Consider the following 18,133-nt stretch of genomic DNA (forward strand, 5'->3'; position numbering starts at 1 on the left):
TGTTAAAAGGCAGAGTTGCTGACAACTCTTTAATGTATAAAAGTGTATGAAATTCAAGGAAGATCCCAGTGCACCCCTCTGCCCAGTCCCACAGAGGCAATGTCTACCTGATGGTACAGGATTTAGTACCCTGTTCTTCTCAGAGGCAGATGTTACCGCAGTTTAATGCAGCTTAGAAAAAATGTAGGTGTGTGATTGGTAAGCAAAACCACATGTTTAAAACACTCGTGAAAACATTTTCTTACTAAAGCCAGCTGACATCATTCCAAGAGCTTTGTATTTAAAAGCCTGCAACCTCAGAATCCCTTCTCCTCCAATTAGGATCAGCATGATCCACAAAATCCTCAATGTAAATATATGGCCCAGCAACACTATTAGGTACTGAGTAGCTGAACATGTCTTAATGTACATTATGCATGAAAACCAATGCAAAATATTGCAGGACAAGGTCACGCAGGAAATTGAAAATTAAATGCCAGTATCTTAGTAACAGCTTCCTGAAGGGCACATTAGAAACAGTTTACCAGAAATCTTTCCAGAAGCAGGCAAGAAACAAGAACATCTTTCACATCATTTCTGCTGCCTATAGTTCTTTAAAGTCATTTAACTTTCTCTGGATTTCCATTTGTGGCAGGGTTTAGGAGGTGGGGGGTTAACTGATTCTTCAGTTTTTTTTACTCCACTTTCAACCCCTAAGAGAACAGAGGATACTCTTCCAGGCACTGAAGTTCTTATCTAAAGAGTATTTAAGTTCTTTGGAACTTTACAGAAAGAACGATGAGGGTCTTCAGGCACTAAATGATACAGTAGGTGCCTCCTGGGATCATCTTACCTAAGCCAGTTAGATGCCAAACTCTCAGAGACTTTTGGAAAAGATGTGTATCTCAGATATCTACCTTCTTTTCCTTGGCCGGTTATTTGCATTTTAAAGCACTTGAATAAAGTTTGCAGATCTGACCATCAATCCTAACAAGCCCACAAACTGGAACTTAGATTGCTAAACTGTGGAGGCCCATGAGCCTGCCAGGGAAGGATCCATGGCCATGCCCTGGAAGGGTAGTGTTGCAGAATGAGCCATTTGTCGGGGATGAGCCATTTGTCAGGTGCAGGGAAAACTTGAGACCCTCAATATGAATGTTCAGCAAGCTCCATTTATTTAGCAAGAGATTCAAACTTTTATACACACAAGAAATAAGCTCATGAATATTCTGCAAGCCAAGCGATCTATTGGTTAAACTATACCATCAACTCTTCCTCATTCTTTTGGGCCTACATTCCCTTTTCCCACGTCTCTCTGTCTACTTGTTATCATACCCAGCTAGGCCCAAGGGCACGCTATCTTGCAGGTGTAATAGCTCAAATTAGGCTGAGTCCAGTACTTCTCCAGTCTCTAGTCAGCTGAAATCCCAACAGGGTAGACCATAGGCTCCAGGTATTCCCCACAAGTTAAGCTGAGGAAAAAGGCTTCCGCCCTGGTGCTCTGCGGTGCCATGTTGATCGATCCCAGTTCTGCCTTCCCCATTGGCCAGTTGACTTTACCTAACCCTTTTACCATGTTTATACCCCAGTTCTAGAAAGTTCTCTGTTCCCTGCTTCCCCATTGATCCTTGTATCCCCACCTATCCACCCAGGCATTCCCTATTGGTTCTTGCCCTTTGCCCAAACGCCTTCCAGTGGAGACGCTTTTGGGAAGGTAGCAGCAATTCAGCATCTACTCACACTGCTACACTAGGCCAGTCCTGAAAGTGTAAACTGTTGGGAAAAAACATCCTGAGTTTCAATCTGCACTTTCTAAATTAAAATGTCTGTGAAGCCAGGAAAGTTTCTTTTTCTCTGTATTTCATAATATTCACATTCTGGAGCTCCTTCATGTCTTTATGTTTACAATCTAATGGTATTTCAGACAGAGTTTTAATGCAAAAACTATGCAAATGCAAAATGTTTATTATGAGAAACAGATACCAATAACCATAAATACTCATGACTTGATGTAACAAGCTGGAAGAATTTCTGAATCATCTTCTACAGTGATTACTTCCTTAAGTAAATATCTGAGCCTGCCCAGATGTAATTTATTAATGTATTAATTGAGAGAAGGCTGTGAAAAGAGGAGTTACAGAATCAGCAACAAAGGACAAATAATGGTAAGGCAGACAAACCTGCGAATAGGATTAGTGCTTCATGTCTTTTATTCAATGAAATTTCTGCCACCTTAATTAGTACTTTTTCTCTGGCCTTTCCAGAATTCCATTTAGGTTTCCCTGAGAGGTGTAGAAATTGAGTCATATCTCTACACAAAGTGTAGTGACTGGAAAAAACACAGACCCTGTTTCAAGTCAACAGAATCACTTTATTAAGCACACACCAGTATTTATATGTTTTTTCATTGTACAAGTTTAGGATCAAACTATGCAGCCATAACGATTAGGAGACTAACCAATCACGCAAAGAAATGGCAGAACAGATGTTTCTTGCTCTTTTATCTTGGACACTGTCACACATTCCACACAGCCTCCACAGTCCAGTACTCTGGGCTACTTAACTGAAGCACTCTCACACAGGTCTTTATGGCTGCAGATGACCTTTGGTATGCACTTTTTTGTTGCAGTGTGATGTAATATCCTGTTTCGGCTATACCAGTTCCTCTCCCAGGTGTGCCAATATTTTCTCCCTTCCCCTCCTCCCCTTGCCTTCTGCTGAGAGCTGTCTGTCAATCTTGGTAGGCAAGCAAGGGCATCGTCTGACTGGCTCAGTTCAAAAGATGCCCCTCAGCCCTGGGGACACTGGGCTATCCAGGTGCCACTTGTCTCCTGAGACTTCCCCCTTCCTACCTGGTTGGTGGCTCCTTACCCCTTCCCTCCCCCTCTCCCTGGGCTTAAAAGACACGGGGACCACGCAGTTCTTGTTCTGTTGGAGCTGTTGCAACATTCAGAGGTCTGTGTGCTAGGAATAAAGCTCTGCATGAAAACCCTCCAGCAGGACCCGTCTCCTTTTTTCTTCACCCTCGCTAAAGCCTTTCCACTAGAGGTAAAACTGAGTTCCTGCTTGCCCAGACTTGTCCCAAGTGCCAGCTGCAACATCCAGCCAGCCGAAGGTGTTTCTGAGGTGAAACCACCTCAGCTGCCGCCTCTGGTCAAGCAGCAAGAGTCAGACAAAGCCCAAGCATGTTCCATCCGGTAATATTGGGATCATATTCCAATACTTTCTCATGGGAAAAAGGTGCTTGTTAAAGACACACAACTCTTATGTCACAGCTCAACAAATATGTAATTTTCATCTTTTTTTCTCATCTTGGTTACTCTTTTTTTACTAAATGAGGCACAGGAGTTGCATGAAGAATCATGTAAAATAAGCGGGGAAAAAGTATTTAAAATTCTATCTAAATATTAATTTTCTCTGGACAATGTTCTTGACTGGGAAAGTAAATCCAAGTCTTTGGCAGTGAGAATGATGTGACCATTGCCCTGAGACAGTTAAATGGCAGGAGTTCCATCGGTTTCACCAGGCTCTGGGTAAGGCACCACCTTCTCCCTACTGCACTCTCTAAAACTAAACCAACACAAGTCCTGCCACAAAGCAGTGAGCCTATAAACATAAAATTACAATGAGCAATAAAACCTTGAGAGACAAGTTTCGCTATTAGTTTAATTTATACTGCGGTTAACCAATTTTAAATGCACATTAAAATATTAAGTAATTCTGAAGATGTCAGTATGTGGATAATAGAGCCTGCCAAGGTCATGCAATATAAAGTGTTTCAGCCACAGCCTATTAGACTTTAGTCATTTGTTCTTTATGTTAGGAAAGCCTAATCTGAACGAAGAAAAGCCATTTGAAGATGCCCAACTGCAGGACAGGAAAAGCGAAATGGAATCTGAACTCCCTCCAGGGAAATGCCCTGACATGCACTGGTGAAAGGGGAATTCTGTAGCCATGACCTATGTAGCCCAGTTTGTAAACACAGAACACTTGACTCCATAATCTGAGATGTTCTCTCCTATGTCATACGCTGTATTCTGAGTCATACAGAACAGCTAAATCCTGCAGTTCTAAATTGGGACTAAAGCTGGGAATTACCTATCACTCCCAGCTGCATCCTGATATGGCTTTAACTGCACCTGACTGAGATTTGGAGGAGCAGCTCCTCTCACAGCTGAGCATCCTGTTCATCCTGTACCTGTTGCTGCTGTGGTAACACCAGCATGATGCCAGTGCATAGGTTTATTCCTCCCATTCAGCCCCTCTCGTCCATGAGAAGCAAAGTATTCAAACGTGATTTCCTCAAAAAGCACATTATTAGTGGAATTGAAGTGTGAACACTCTGGGACAAAAGAGATGATGGCTCACTGCACAGCTGTGGAAATAAATAATTTCACTGCAGTTAAAATCTTGGAAGAGATGGTTTGAAATAAAACCATTAGAAAGGGAATACTATCTTGTAAATATTGATTTCTAATTTTTTTTTAAGAATCAGCTTCTGATGGCCTTTATTCAAGGGCTGTAGCATTTGTCTCAACAAGCAAATCCCACTGTTTTCAGTGTGACCTATTTTCAGACAGAAGTAATAACCTAGGATTTTCTAAACTGGCAGCAGCTCTTCCTTTTGTAGCAACTACTTCAGCCAGACTTGTATCATAATTATTGTAGTGTAGAAACCACATGATGCTTGGATTTCAGAGACTCAACTAAACCCTACTTGACCAATTTTATAAGCAAGGAGGAAAAATCTCATCTCTTCATCTATCAATTGAAATGCCATTCTTTTACTGCAAATGTTTTCAGCCTTTGGATTTCATTTTGAACTGCAACAAGTGGCTGTGGAATGGGGTTTGTTCCTTGGCCTGAATATATCCACCCTCCTTCCTGCCTTGCCTCTGAAGTTATATATATAGTATGAGATAGTGCCAAAATGTCACTGCAGATAATAATTTGTAACATTCCTCAGCTCTATCAAAGCAGTGGCAGCTCTGGTAATGCCTGTGCAAGAGGTGCCAGGCCCTCGGTGCCCATCCTGTTGCTTCTCTGCTGGGGCAGCTGCACTGCTTCATGTCACTTAGCCAAAGCACAGGGCTGATTCAAAGGATCTGCTGGAACATTTTTTTTTCTTTAATCAACAGCACAGGGATGCCAGGCAGACCAGCTTGATGGCACAGGCATATCTGAACTGGCTGTGTGATTCTCTCCCAGCCTCCAACTGCTGTCTTGAACTCAGCTTATCCATTTTTCTATTTATTCTTCATCTCATTTCATATTTGGAAAATGATCTCTCTGAATAAAGACCTTCATTCCTCACCAAAACCATCATGACGAACTCACAGATATTAAAGACACAGGAAGAAAAAATTAGAGGAGGTCATAAAAGGTAATCTAAAGAACCACCTCTGTGTTGGGGTAGAACATCTGTCTGCTCTGTGCTCTGGTGGCAAGTGAACAACTTCCAGTGTGACCTGGCTATTTTGTGCTCCATCCCTGACTTTTTATCGGTCATACAGACTCTGAAAGGCTGCAGGCTCTGAAAGACTGCAGGCCAGGGTGTTATCTACAAGCACTTGTGAATTACAGACACATTTGCACTGCTGTAGTTAACGACCTGTCAGGTTTCCCATTATGATGTTATGCTGTTATTTTCAGGGTTTATGTCCTGGCTATAAAGCTGGTGACTGCTTGGTCTGGAAACAATAATGTATTTTTTTGTATATTTTATAAATATAAAATGAACAAGTGCCCTAATATAAAATCAGTTGCTATACAGAAAGGTAAAAGGTGACAATTTTAAGTAATATGTTCAGTGCTAGGAAAAAAAATCAATAAGATTCGGGAAGGTTCCTTTTTTGGGCAGATTCATTAACCATAATAATGTGATTTACAGCTTGCAGGGGCAGCAGGTACCCAGAAATGCATTAATGACAGTATTTTGTGGTGAGTTCTGAGAGGATAAATCTCTCACACAAACAGTATGTGCCCAGATATGCCATAATGGGGGTGATGGTATAGATTATCTGTATTTTAATCTGTGTAAGTAACAGCTTGTAAAACTTATCCAAATAATAATTCCACATCCTCCTAGGCAGGCAGATTTAAATGGCGAGCATGGATTTTGCTCCTGAGTATGTTCAATACATTCATGGTTCAGTGAATTCAAAAGTGACCTTTTTTAGAGAGGTGTTACAACAGGAGGAAATTTTCACTAAGTAGAAATGAGTGGTTTCAGACTGTCGCGTCTCCAGTAATTCTCTATTTGAGGAGTCTGAGGAATCCTACACATATACGGACTTTTAGCAGGTTAGTGAAGAAGTGCTATGATCAAATAACGTTGTGAATCTGTATTTACAAGTAAAATCATAGCTATTAGGAAAGTACTTGCATACCATAGGATGTATCCACCTTTAGGTAACAGTCTCATTTCCTTCTCTTTTTGATTTCTTAATTAGGCAGAACAGGATTTGACAGAGAGGTTTTTTGTTAGTACCAGTGAAGCTTCAGCGACAATAACCAACAGGCAGAGTTACTCTGTGGAACCATGCACAGAGCAGTGGTGTGATTTTACTTCACAAGAGTTCATTTTAACCACAGATGAGGGTGTAGCTGTAACGACCATATTTTTCTCTGTATGATGTGGCAAATTCTACACTAAATTGCACTAATGAGATTTGCAAATTAAAAGCTGCACACTGTGTTTATATAAAGTCCTTTTTGGTGCTGTGTCCATCACCAGTGTAATCGGAATAATTTTCCTGAAGTCACTATAATATGCTGATGTGAACATTCTCAGTGAAAGAGAAGCTGAATTCCTACCTGACAATCACAACTGTAATTGTAGTACTCTTGAAATTCTTTCGAGGTGTTTTACAAGACTAATTTTTCTAAGTGGGATAATGACAGGAGTAGCAGTGGGGCAACATTGCAGTGCCGCTCATTATCCCTGTTTCCATGTTATATCGCAATCTCTTCCATTTCTATCTCATTCCACACAGATTTATGGCAGAAGTACCCAAGCAAACATAAGCTGGAGCACTGTAGCCCTTTTCTCATTAAGTCCAATTACATTCCACTGGGGAAGAACATTATTAGCACAGAAAAATACTATTCCTTATTATTCTCAGTGACTTCTTTCTCCAAAGGACACTAATTTCTTTTACACTATTCCATGAAAAATATATAAAGAGGGTTTTTATGTAGGAAGTGATGATTGCTACTGTTTTGTACAAAAACACATGCACACCCACAAGAAAACTACTACTACAAGGTAATTAATAGCCACAGCTCCAAATCCCCTCTTTACATAAGGAACTGTGGCAGATGTCTACTCATTTTCAGAGTGAATTATTAGCTTAAAAAGGAGTCTCTGAACAGCAACTAATTCTTCTATCAGATTTCTTTGTGCTTCAATTCTACTCCTCTAAGTCGTGGTTACCACTAAAATGTCCAGTGCCAAAGGGTGTCAAGAACTCCTTAGATACCCTGTGAAGATTAGCCTGTCAAGGCGTAAGGTAAAATAAAACTTTTTGAATATATCAATACATACATCCAGCATTGTACAGGAGCCTTGCTTCTGGCCCTTAGAACTTTCCTGAATAATCCTTCCAAGTAAGTAGCTATGAGCTTTCAGTTATTAATGACTTAGTCACAGACCATTGTTCCAACTGCTTTTGTACTCAGCTTGTCAAGAATATCACAGAATGCTCTGGGTTGGAAATGACCTTAAAGATCATCCAGTTACACCCCCTACACCCTTTTCTGTATACACCAGTGTTTATCCTTGGGAGTCCTTCCCTTGCTTTTAGGTCACAGTGAAGAACCTAAGAAAAGAAAGATTACTAATACTAGTCCTAATCTTTTTATCCCAAACCCCAATTTTTGATGGTCCAGCTAAGGTAGTGCACAGGAATGATCCTTCTTTTCTTAAGCAAAAGCTTAAGAGGATGTGCTCATCATGTAAAGATGAACCTTGTAAGATCACACAGGTGGCTTTCTGGCTTTTCACTTCAAGGTTTTGTAGAGATTGTAAACACACAGTGTTGTAGGACAGCACGTTTTGGATACTGCTTTCTGATTATATGACTGCCCAAATGGTATTAACCCCCTGAACTTCTTCCCAGCTAGAAGCCATCATCCATGCAGGTTTTGGTAGCTACAGTTGTAAAAAACATTCCTAGTACTTAATTGTTCTTTGTGCTTATAACCCATATTTAGTGTCACTGCAAGATAAAGAGCATCTACTTCAGGATAGTGGGAAAGAAGATTTTCAACTTTATCAGTAAATATCTGAAGTACTCCCATATCAAAAACATTATCTAACCTAGCAGAAAGTGTGAGGGACAATAAAAGGGTTTTCCTTATTTGCACTTTCCTGAAGCAGAAGAGGGACACTGCTCATGTCCTGGCAGGGAAACCTGTGGGTACAGCAGGACAGGCCCTGGACAGCTGGTGGCACAGCAAGGTCCAACCTGGCACTTCAAGTGTTGGTTATAACAAGGGAAAGCTTGACCTTTGCAGTGCCTAGTGGGACTAGGAACAAGCAGGAAGACAATTTTAATCATTTGGTCATGTCAGGATAACAAAAAAAAGGCCAGGGTACATATGCTGCATGCAGTTTTCCTTTCATGGATACCAATTGTAACTGAAGAGGAAAAGCCACAGCTAAGAAAGACAATCAGGGTGTTAAAAGAAAAGGGATCTGAGACCACATTAGCAAAGAACTGTGTTTCAGTCACAAGTTTGTGAAGGTTTAAAATTTTAGGTCTTCAGAGTTCTTTACTGCGATTAGTTCACTTTGCTGGCCCCCTAAAAGATTTTTTTTTCCTTTCATGGAAGGACTGAATTAGAGGGAAAAACAGCATTTAGAGATCTGTTTGCAAAATGGCTGCAGTTACAGGATGCATGTAAAACAGTGACTTTATTGAAAAGGACAGCATAAATGTGTGTTCAAAGGCATGGGAAGGACCTGAAGACAGCCAATTTTTGAGTTTCATGGTGGTAACAAAATCACCTGTAAAGGGTGATCCTCAGTCCCAAGCTCCTTGGTCAAGTGAGAACAGGGGCTGGGGGAACCAAATCATGGTGCCACCAGGTATTGTAACTGGGAAAAGTCTATGTTGTATTATCTCTAACCATCACATAAATATTTTTTTTAAAATCTAGTCTCCTTTCTAGCTACATGATTTTAAAGAGTCAATTTTCGCAGAATCACCAAAGGAAGTAAGAAACCAGGAAAACAAATGTTATGAAATATATTTCCTTCAAGCTGCCTTTAACTGACAACCAAAGCTAACATATTATATATACTAACCTAAATTCAAAACAGTAACTGAATGATTTCCAGTATCTATGTTCTATCACCCTGAAGAAATGAACTGTTCCAAAATATTGCTTTCTGAAAGAAAAACTGCTATTATCGTTCCAATAAATAATTATATATGGGTGGTTAACTCCTCAGAGGCAACAGCAGACTGCATGATTTTGAAGGGTGTGTGCAGACTGTTTAAAGCACTGCTGCAGCTCAGACAGCACCACTGTTTTCACTGATAAGCAAAACACACCAGATGGTGAGTGACGCTGCAGCCTCCTGAAGTTCCAAAATAAGACCAGGAGAGATGTTATAGTTAGAAAAGTGAGCAGTGCAGGAGCAGGAATCAGCAGGTTTGGTTTTTGCTGTTCAGGCAGCCACATTGAAGTGATCACCATCTCAGTGTATGATACAGACCCCTCTGTGACTGCAGGGTGGCACAAACTGAGAGCTGAAAGTTTAACAAGTGTGTGGGTTTGAAGTTCTTCATCTTCTCAGTTTCAAGCCATGGACAAACAGTTTATGGTCCTTACAGTAACCTGCACATCAAAGGTTATTTCTGAACATGTACATAAAAACATTTGTAATTTAAAAAAAAAAGCTCAAAGCTGGAATGAAAGAAATTTTAAACCCAGACAGGAGAAACTAGGGACACTAAACTGCCTCTGTGGGCCATAACAAAAGCACAAGGAGATAGCAAAAAGTTTAAAATGAGGTTTTAGCACTCATGATCAAGCTTGTCAATTGTTTCAGACTTCTCCCTTGCATATTGTTATGAAATGCATTTGGAGGCAGTTTCTCAGTGCCAGCTGGTCAAGGTTAGGGCATAATCCTACCAACAGGATCCTTGCAAAAGGTAGGAACAGCATCACAGAACTCCAGCAGTCTTTTCCCTTTTAGTGTGTAAGAAGTTGTGAAGGAACCATGAACAGGGAATTTCTCATCTGAGAACCTCAGGAAAAAAGGTGGGCTTTGACTGGTGATCTGTGGCCAGTCATGAATCCTAGTGGATGGAGATTTTAATCTGGAATTAGAGTTCATTTACAGCTTTTATTACATGGAAGGAGAACATCATTTGCTCCCTCAGCAAGGTTCACTCATTTGATGGATTTCCTCCTGTTAGCTGAGGGTGGCACTAGCACCCTGTAAAGTAACTTTAGATTTGGTATAGTTCAGTAGGGGGGCCCAAAGACAGTATCTTCCCTGGGAACAAAACAGTTACAAGCTTGTACTATCACATAGTCCAGAGTTTCCACAACAGGATGGAGGCTTGCCAAGTGCACTCTGTGATCACAAATTAGATTTAACAACCTTTACATTTTATGCTTACCAAAGCCCACTTTCATAATGGTATGAAAAAACAAGACCAGTATGAAAAGGATCAAAACAATCACAAAGATTATCAAAGGTTATGCACATCTATTTGAAGAAACAACAAGGTTATCAATGAATTTGGAATATGAGTATCTTGATCACCTGGAAATTACTTGCATCACTTCAGTGACACCACATATTCATAGTCACAGCCAAAGAAAAAGACATAAAAAAGGTTACTTAATGGTGTTTTAACCCATTAAAAACTACTTTGATATTCCAGACCGGAAAAAGTCTATGTAGTAAATGTTTGTAATAATAGAAATTATTTTATTATTATGCAAATCACCATGCATAAAGGAAAGTATTCCTTCTTCATCCTTGAACATTCCCCAAAGTTTAATTTGAAACCTAATTTGCATTCAATTAACATTTTGAAGTTCTACTTACTTTCTACTTTGTTTGCCTACAAGATTTAAATTATAAGAGCAATTCTTTGCTTGTAGAACAGGTGAGAGATGGAGAGTGGTTTCTGCTCCAGTAGCAGATACACAAACCCAGCCTTGATGAACTTTCCCTCCTGCATTTGAGAACTCTGCATTTCTCTTTCAAGGCTGGGCACCAAGACAGACCTGAGCCTCAGTTCTTGTGCTGAGAGAACCTGCCAGCTCTCAATGCTGCCTTCTCTCAGAGCACTGAAAGAAGCAAATTTGGGAAAGACACTGTGAGGAGTCTTGTAACCTCATTTCTGCCTACATCTTTCCCTTCTGTGAGATATTATAGCAGGAAATAACCTGTGTTCAGATGAACATTAGAAAGAGATTTAAATTATTTTTTTCTAAAATCTATCCCAGAATATGGGTAGTCTGGTTCTGGGGAATGTAATGAAATATGGCCTGATTTCATGAACTGCTCAATGGCAAATCTGCACAGGATCCAATGCATTTTTTGGACTTGGCTTAAATGCTTTCAAAACAGACTAAGCCGAAAAACTTATGACTAGCACATTCTAACCCAGGCATATTGTGATACACTCCTAACTGCATTCTTACACAGTTCTCCATGGAAGAAGTGAGAGTTCAAAGAGAGACAGTGACTTTGCTTTGAAGCAGATGAAAAGTATTTACCAAGCTAAAGCTGTGACAGACAAACTCCGGCAACTCCTCCTGGAGTGTTTTACAATTATATTGCCCCTAATTAATCATCTCTGCATTTGTGGCTGCTCCCCCAAGCAGTTACAGAGCTGGATTCATGTCAGTCATATTAACTGAGATGCCAGTTCTGAACTGCAGTGACAGGCTGTTGGACAAACACTCCTTTCTAATATCTTTGGGGGTGTTCACTTCCAGCCCTGGGTCAGGACAAACAGCTGTGGGAAGAAAACATCCTGGCAAGATGGCTGTAGCTGTTTGCTTCAGTGCACATCAGCAACGCCAGCAACAGCTCCTCATTCTGCCTGGCAGCTCTCACATCTCAGGTGCTAACTAGCATCTAGCATGAGATCTGATATGGGACTGCAATCAACATGGACAAACTTAATATGCATCAGCAGATCCTTTGTGATGTGTTAGTCTGAGAGCACAGCCACAAACACAGCCTTGAAATACATTAAAATATGGTTTTCAAAGGCTCCCAAATATAGGATAAAAAATTAGTTGTTTGTAAAGGCTCATTGGATTTTTCTCTTCTGCCGAGGCTGACGTTGCAGAGTTGAATTTGAAAGAAAGGTACTCCCAAATTCCTCTAGCTTTCTTCAAGATTGCTTCAGTAAGCTGTTCATTACTGACTTTCTGGACCAGTTCTTGAGAATGTGCTTAGTCAGATATTCAAGACATTGGTAATTCAGGTTTCTCTCAGAAAGGAGGTGTTCTTCCACACCATCTAAAAGGTCTTCCTTCCCAGAAGTTTCTGAGTCATCACTGTTTCCTCATTTATATTTCAAGGATGTACCTAAGCCTAAATGTCTCACAGCATTAAGACTAGAACACCACAAGCATGAACAGATCACAGGTTTCTTTACATTGTTGTTGGGAAGGATGAAAGTTTGACAAGAAAGACTCACAGATATGTATGACTGGCAGAAAGATTTTTGAATGTAGAATCTGAAGAAGGAATAGAAATGAAAGCAGGTTTTGATAGAGAAGAATTGCTGATACAGTTTTACTGGATAACTAAGAAGGCAAAGGGCATGTTAGTTAGAAGGGATTTTATGGCTTAGAGCAAAGGATAAACACACCTCAAACAAGATGTTTTTACCAAGAAGAAAGATACCACAGGCAAACAAGATTGCCAATGTTGCAAGTAGAAAAAAGGATAGATTTCTGATAGAAAATCAGAATCTTCCACTGCAAGAAAGCTGAAAAACAACTTCTAGCCTAAACTGTAACATACTAACTTTTAGTGATTGGAGAATACTAACATGAATATGGTAATTATAGTAGTTATGACAGGCTATAGGTAAAAGTCAAGGTATAGAATGGTTCTTCTGTATTAAGATGCTGAGCAAAGAAAAGTATATAATGCATTGAAATCAAAATTAAAGAGTCTTCAGGCTTGTTTGCAGCTAGAGCTGACAGCTGTAGGCACAGGCTCTGTCATCACGACCCTGGACTGCTGTGACATCTTGGATGCAATATAAGCCGTCTGGAGTCGCGCATCCCTCGCTACAGATCTTACACATTCTGACAATTATATTATTTTTCTCAGGAACTTTAAGTTTAGGCCTGTTCAGCAAATATTTTTTTCATTCATTTTCTGCTGGGCATCTACCTGAATTATGCAACTCAGGAAGGCTGAAATATCTTGAAATCAGGTGATTATATTCTCCAGGTTTCTTCCCCTATTGTCACTATGAGGAACTAAACATACACAATACACTGGCGTGTGTCTGACAGCCCAAACCAATCTCAAGTACATCTGAAAAGCTACTCTATGCTGCGTTAATATGCAATTAAGCTCCAGGCCTGTAGATTTTCACAACCATTTCAGTGCCAGAAATGTGTGGGCTGAAATACTTAATCTCATTTGCACTAGAATTCTGAACAAGGCAATCAGCATTTTGGGAATTTCAGATGACTGTCAGGTTGTAACAGTTCTCTCAACAGTGAAAGAACCTGATGATAGGTCAAACCTACAGATCCTCAGGAATAGCTCACATGTTGCCCTGTTCTTTTAAGTTCTTCTAACCTTCCAATGTTTTCATTTTTGTAATGGAGTTTCTCATGCACTTTTCATGTAAATAATGATTGTTTTGCATTCCTTTCTAGAAGAGGAGAAAATTGATGGACTGTTAGTTTAACCAGTGTGGTTAAAGAAGCAGCAATTTCATCCTCCAATCCATGGTCATTTTTAAAATTCTATAAATATCAGAGCTCAGAAATAAATAGCCCTTTTCTTACCTTAGACATCTCAATATGTGTGTGTCATTCATTTCATGTCATATTGCAACACTCACACAACAGCCAAACAATATTTTCTACTATTATGATAAAATAAGGATCACGTAGCAATTTTCTCAATGCATTCATAATAAAACTTGAAGCACTATTTTGCCTTATAAGATATAGCTAATACACATCAATTAATGCATGTTAATCACACTGAAAAGATGCTGCACAGAATCCTTTCAGCTGACACTTGATTATTTATCATTTACTAAATCTCAATGAAGCCTAGTTATTTATTTTTTTTGACTCCTAGTTTGTTCACTAAACAAAAATCAGTGACAATTGCATGTAGTGGGTTCTTGTCCTAATCTACTCTAAAATCTAATCTGAAATTGTAGAAATGCTATTACCTAGAAGTGCTGCAACAGATAAATTATTTCAGTTAACAGTAATACTTTTCAATTCCTTTCCCTTTTCTACATTCAGAACACATACACTCACAAAGCAGCATCACGTTGGTTTTACTGAGAGAAACCAGGAATGTCATCAAAGTGATTTCTTCCCTTAAAAACAGCCACAGTCTTTGGATGATGGATTAACAGAAACCTTTCTGCACTTCACAATAATACGATGTTGAGTACTTGTCAACTAAAAATCTTTTCAATGAAAACAAATCAACCCAAAATATCTTCTCCAAACTCAACCATATTAATTCCAGTGAAAAAAAAAATTAATTAAATCTGAAATTTTAAAATTCCACTTACCAGGAACAAAGCTTCCTTGGACCACCTCCTTATAAGCCCACCAGCCTTCATGGATTTTTGGTGAATTTTGTTGAGCTAGAAAGAAATAATCAAAGAAACTATAAAATTAGGGCAAAACATAGGACTTAATTAGCTAAATTTTAGGAACTTGAAACAGGGTACTATCCTGTACAGAAGAGTCACTCAAATTCCTAGGTGATCTTTATTCAATCTATAGAATCCTACTATGCATATGTGTCTAGGAGAACTTTGTCCCTGTTCATCACACAGTAAAATATACTCTGCTTTGGAAGAATTGCAGCATTAGCCTTATTACATGGTTGAGATAATAGAAAGATGGCAATAGCTCGCACCTTGCCAGCAGCAGCCAACGATTTATTTGTTGCAGAGCATTTAAACAACTTTCTATCCAACAGCATATTGCTAAAGCTTACAGACAATTGTTCTAGGCAATCACTAAAAGTACACATACACCTGATTTAATATTAAGTTGCTTTTTGGTCAAGAGATCATAATATATAGATATCGGCCAATCTTTTACTGGCACACCAAATAGGTTGAAAAAGGCTTTTCTGAGTTTGAACTGGACAGGCAATGGTGTCCAAACCTGCTGCCTTGGCTAAGGTCCCCTAAACATTTGGTTTTGGTTGTTCCACAGGCAAATGTGCACTGCAAGAAGTTAGCAAAGCTAGCCAGCACCAGCGTAACACTCAATTTTGCTCCATACATTTTGTGAGCTATTTTTTGGCAAAAGATTTTCTCATGTATTTCAACTGAAAAATTCTGGAGCGCCCACGTCTGTTCCCGCTCTTCAGCCACCCAGGTAGCTTGCCAAAAACTTGCTTGTGACTGGTGTCTCTGACATGCAGCTCTTACAGTGTGGGAGCATCTGGGAGCACAATGGAGGAACACAAGAAAAGGTTCCTCTGATCAATATTCTGAAGGTTGTAGCAACAAAAAGCCTAAGCTTTGTATGAGGTTTGCCCCTGATAAGACTTGTTGCCTAAATGATTTCTCCAAAGTCCTGAAAAGCCAAGAGCAGAAAGGTCTTGATGGCTCATGTTTGCTGCTCTTCATCATCACTTCTTCACATCACTCTTTGTCTTTAAATTGGAATTAGAGCAAATTATGTGGTCAAAATGTAAAGTCACTATTAATTGGAAGTATTTTCAAAGGGTACACAGACATACATGAAGACAAATGTTCAGCTGATCTCCATAAGAGTGAAGAGCTGATACACCAGTATGTTCTGCCTTCACCTGTGGTTTGCTTGGTACGTTCCTACTTAGAGCAACTCCCCCTGAGCTACAGAAAGCTCAGTCACCTTGTGCACCATTTTACTTAGATTTTGGTGTTGTCTTTGTTTTTTTAAGACACTTTCAATCTCTTTCACTAGGGCCAAATTTTTTTTTACATACATTTACAGTTACAGAAGATACTGGATTTGACAGCTTTTTGCTGCAGTTTCAATTCTAAATCGCATATTATTTAGGAAAAACACAGCTACCCTGGGAAAAGTTCCAGCAGTGTAATAAAAATTGTTGCTGTCATTAAAAATTATGAAGAGGATGTGAAATTCAGGCTAAAAGGGATACAAGATAAAGACCATTAAATACTGTTCTATCAAGTTACAAAACAGTATTTATGATTTAACTGACTGCATATTGCAGAAACAAAAGTAAAACTTGTCAATTAAATGTACCTTAATGAAACGTACTGACAGAAGGACCAATACGCTGCCTTACCAAAATCCAGCCATGCCGGTGGGATAGGTTTCATGTGGATGCAGATTTCTCCTTGCAGAACAGATGTTGTTCCATTAACTGAGTAGTGATGGGTTACACTGAAAGGACTGTTCCACTGTGCACCCTTTACAGTCTGCAGATGAAATTTTCCTCATATTTTAGTTTTTATAACATTGCCTGGAGAACTCCAACTGTGCATGGCTTAGTTGTGCTAGACCGCACTGTACAAACATTTGCAAAACGGCAAATCCCAACCCACAATCAAAATATATGAGCAGAAAATTGTTACTATCCAGTCTGAACCACAATTTTTTTTTATCTCAACACTTGCTTTCACATCCTCAAAAGAAGGAAGTTCTTAAAGATTCCAAAATGGCAGTAGGAGAGGATACTAAAGAGTCCCAGCAAAGTAGAGAGAGCCATAATTCTTCTACTTAAAATTTACCTGGAAATTACACTGCATGTAAGTGCACCTTGTAGTCATATACACAGCTCAAATCATTTCAGCCAGGAAGAGGCATATGCATTTTAGAAGTAGCTGAAAAAATCATATATATGTAGAGAGAGAAAGGTAAAAGCAAGCTAAGTATTCGGGTAGGATGGGTATTTTCAAATCCAGCTGCCTAATATCAGCATTCACCAAAATGTATACAACTGAAAAATATATTGCTTGTTCCCATTCTGGGGCAATCTGACTGATACATGCCAGGTCCAGAAGAGAAGTATAATCCATTATTTGGAGTTTATATTAAACCAAAATTGAAATATGCTGGCTCTGCAGTTCTGCTTCAGTGGGTTACCCCAATACTTACAATAGCTAATTCCAAAAGGAATAGCAGGAAAAAATATTTTTATTACACTTTTTCATATCTGCTTCATTAGTATGGAACAGGCTGCATGAAATGAGCAAGAAACTAGATTATCAAAGCTCTGTACTAAATATTTGGATGCCAGTGCATTTGCTTCAGCTATCAGAGAAGAGCATGACCTGGCATCACACCACACATTCCTCAGATATCAGATCCTTATGTCTTCAATTCACACAAAAAAGAAACACAGGAAATACAATACTAAACTAAGATGTTGTGCCCTAGCTATATCTAAGGTAGAGCAAAAGCAATGCTAGCAGCACTGCTGATGTACAGAGAACTGAGTCTGCTGAGGAAACCAAGAGGCAAGGCAGGTGGGGTTGTGAGGGGGCAGTTAGCGTGACAATCTCCAGTGCTGTGCTCTTTCCTGAACTCTGAAACCCCAACATTTTATAGCAGTCCAGGCAAAACATCCTGCAAAGTAATGCAGAGAGTGACTGAACACAGATTTCCACTCTGCAGTGCATGTGAAATCCAGCTTGGTGCCAAAGATTTACTTGCATGGAGCCCACAGGGACTTTACTTAAAAAGGGAAAAAATTTATAAAGCTCTAATTTCTCTGAATGCAGAAGGAAGAAGTCTGGTAAGGCCAGGGAGAAAAGTCTGTCTTGCAGAAACTTCTCCAAAACCATCACTCCAATCTGTCTTATGCAAGTGGGCAAGAGGACTTACCAAAGGGGGAAAAAGCTGTTTCCTATTTCTGACACATAATCAGACCCATACCTGGATTAGCAATGGTACAAGGGAATATAAAATTAGAATGAACAGC

The 18,133-nt window shown here is 39.5% G+C and overlaps 1 protein-coding gene across 5 annotated transcripts in view; it reads right to left on the minus strand.

The window, feature by feature from the left end:
- Nucleotides 1-18,133, minus strand: part of CA10 (carbonic anhydrase 10) — a 146,425-nt gene that overhangs the window by 95,626 nt on the left and 32,666 nt on the right. For 4 of the 5 annotated variants that reach the window (XM_074554770.1, XM_074554768.1, XM_074554767.1 and 1 more), the window contains exon 3: nt 14,751-14,825. In XM_074554770.1, coding sequence (XP_074410871.1) covers nt 14,751-14,825 — 75 coding nt within the window. Of the gene's footprint in view, nt 1-14,750; nt 14,826-18,133 lie in introns of those variants that run through there. The other variant, XM_074554771.1, reaches the window with a different exon arrangement.

The sequence above is a fragment of the Zonotrichia albicollis genome, chromosome 19 (assembly GCF_047830755.1).
Source record: "Zonotrichia albicollis isolate bZonAlb1 chromosome 19, bZonAlb1.hap1, whole genome shotgun sequence".
Classification (NCBI taxonomy): domain Eukaryota; kingdom Metazoa; phylum Chordata; class Aves; order Passeriformes; family Passerellidae; genus Zonotrichia; species Zonotrichia albicollis.